The sequence below is a fragment of the Poecilia reticulata genome, linkage group LG8 (assembly GCF_000633615.1).
Source record: "Poecilia reticulata strain Guanapo linkage group LG8, Guppy_female_1.0+MT, whole genome shotgun sequence".
NCBI lineage: Eukaryota > Metazoa > Chordata > Actinopteri > Cyprinodontiformes > Poeciliidae > Poecilia > Poecilia reticulata.
In genome coordinates, this window is record NC_024338.1 from 27,222,750 (window position 1) to 27,224,400 (window position 1,651).

General features: G+C 52.5%; 1 protein-coding gene across 1 annotated transcript in view; it reads right to left on the reverse strand.

Moving 5' to 3' along the window:
* The window catches only part of LOC103469471 (CASK interacting protein 2), a 54,752-nt gene that overhangs the window by 26,649 nt on the left and 26,452 nt on the right, over nt 1-1,651 (reverse strand). The window contains exons 9-10 of the mRNA XM_008417166.2: nt 286-383; nt 71-220 (exon numbers count right to left, since the gene is read on the reverse strand). Of these exons, the coding sequence (XP_008415388.2) occupies nt 71-220; nt 286-383 (248 nt within the window). The remainder of the gene's footprint in view (nt 1-70; nt 221-285; nt 384-1,651) is intronic.

Consider the following 1,651-nt stretch of genomic DNA (forward strand, 5'->3'; position numbering starts at 1 on the left):
GTGGTTCTGGTTCTGTGGACTCACCACCTCGTGGTGCCCGTACTGTGGTTCTGGTTCTGGTTCTGTGGACTCACCACCTCGTAGTGCCCGTACTGGGCCGCCAGGTGCAGCGGGATGTGTCCGTCCATGGAGGCGCCGTTGACAGACGCTCCGGACCGGAGCAGCGTCAGGACGGACTGGGCCTTCCCCTGCCAGGCGGCGTAATGCAGCGGCCGCATTCCTGCAACCACAGCATGCGGTCAGAGCAGAACCAGAACCGCCGGAACGGGCCCGGCAGAACCTCACCGTTGGTGTCTTTGATGTCGACGGCGGCCTGAGCCTCCAGCAGCGCCGCCAGCAGCTCCGTGGTTCCGGTGAGGGCAGCATGGTGCAGCGCCGAGAAGCTGCAGGTCAAAGGTCACACACAGACCCGGGTCAAAGGTCAGTTCATTGAAGCTGGGACATTTTCTCAGCCGTAAATGTTGCTAATGATGAAACAAACTTTTTACCACAAAAATATCATTTTTATTCCATTTTCAACTAATTTAAACAGTTTTTAAGCTGCCAGATTTAAAACAGAGGTCTTCAACATGGGGGTGGCGACCCCTAGAGGGTCGGGAGATCCTGCGGAGGGGTCATGAGATTTCTGATTAAAAATATTTTATTTTAAAAAATGAAAAAGTTACGTCTTTAAATAAACATTAATATGAATCCAAGTTATAAGAAATTAATATAAAATAAAATAAAGATGATGTGATGGACCAGAACCGGTTCAGAACCAAATCTAGCAGGACTGAGACGACTCAGCATGTCTCCGTCCTCCCACAGCTGAGCGGGTCGAGGAAACGGACCTGCAGGCTGCAGGCCGGTTCTGGCTGCAAAGAGCCGGATAAAAGGAGGAGGGGGAGGGGGGCGAGTCTCTCTCTTGTGAAACGCCGGTGATGCGTTCATGTACAGAAAACGCCGCCGGCAGCGGCAGTAATGGACGGAGTACAGAGTTTCAGGATGAGATTCGGTGAAGCGTCAACGCTCTGATGGCTGAGCTGAAACAGGAAGCTGGATGCAGCTGAAGCAGGAAGCNAACTCACAGGCCAGGTCCAGAGGAGTCTTCTTGGCCCGGTTGAGCAGACATGGGTTGGACTGGTGCTGCAGCAGCATCTCTGACTGAAAGCACAAACAGAACCAGATCAGGTTCTGCCAGTGACCCAGTACTAGAGGTTCTCCTGGTTCTGGGAAGCTGCTGCTGKATCCTGCGGTTCTGACCCGGTTCTGGCTCAGCTAATCCTGCTGAGTCGCTTTCCTGTCAGGATCTTCAGGAGCGGATTAAACCGGCCCAACAGAACCAGAACCAGAACCTCTGTTCACTGTAATTTGGCCAGAATCACCAGAATCTCTGGGATTATTAATCCATATTCAAACGTGTTCCTGCAGTGGACCAGAACCGGGTCAGATCCAGAACCTGCAGAGAGGAAACTCATCGGTCATTATGGGAAGGAGAAACCTCAGCGGGCGTCGTCATGGAAACCATCACAATATTAAAACAGTACAGCAGAACCCCAGGTCCAGAACCGGGTCTGAACAGAACCAGAACCCAACTCATCACCCGGGTCAGGAGAGAAGAACATGCGTGGTTCTGGTTCTGTGGACTCACCACCTCGTAGTGCCCGTACTG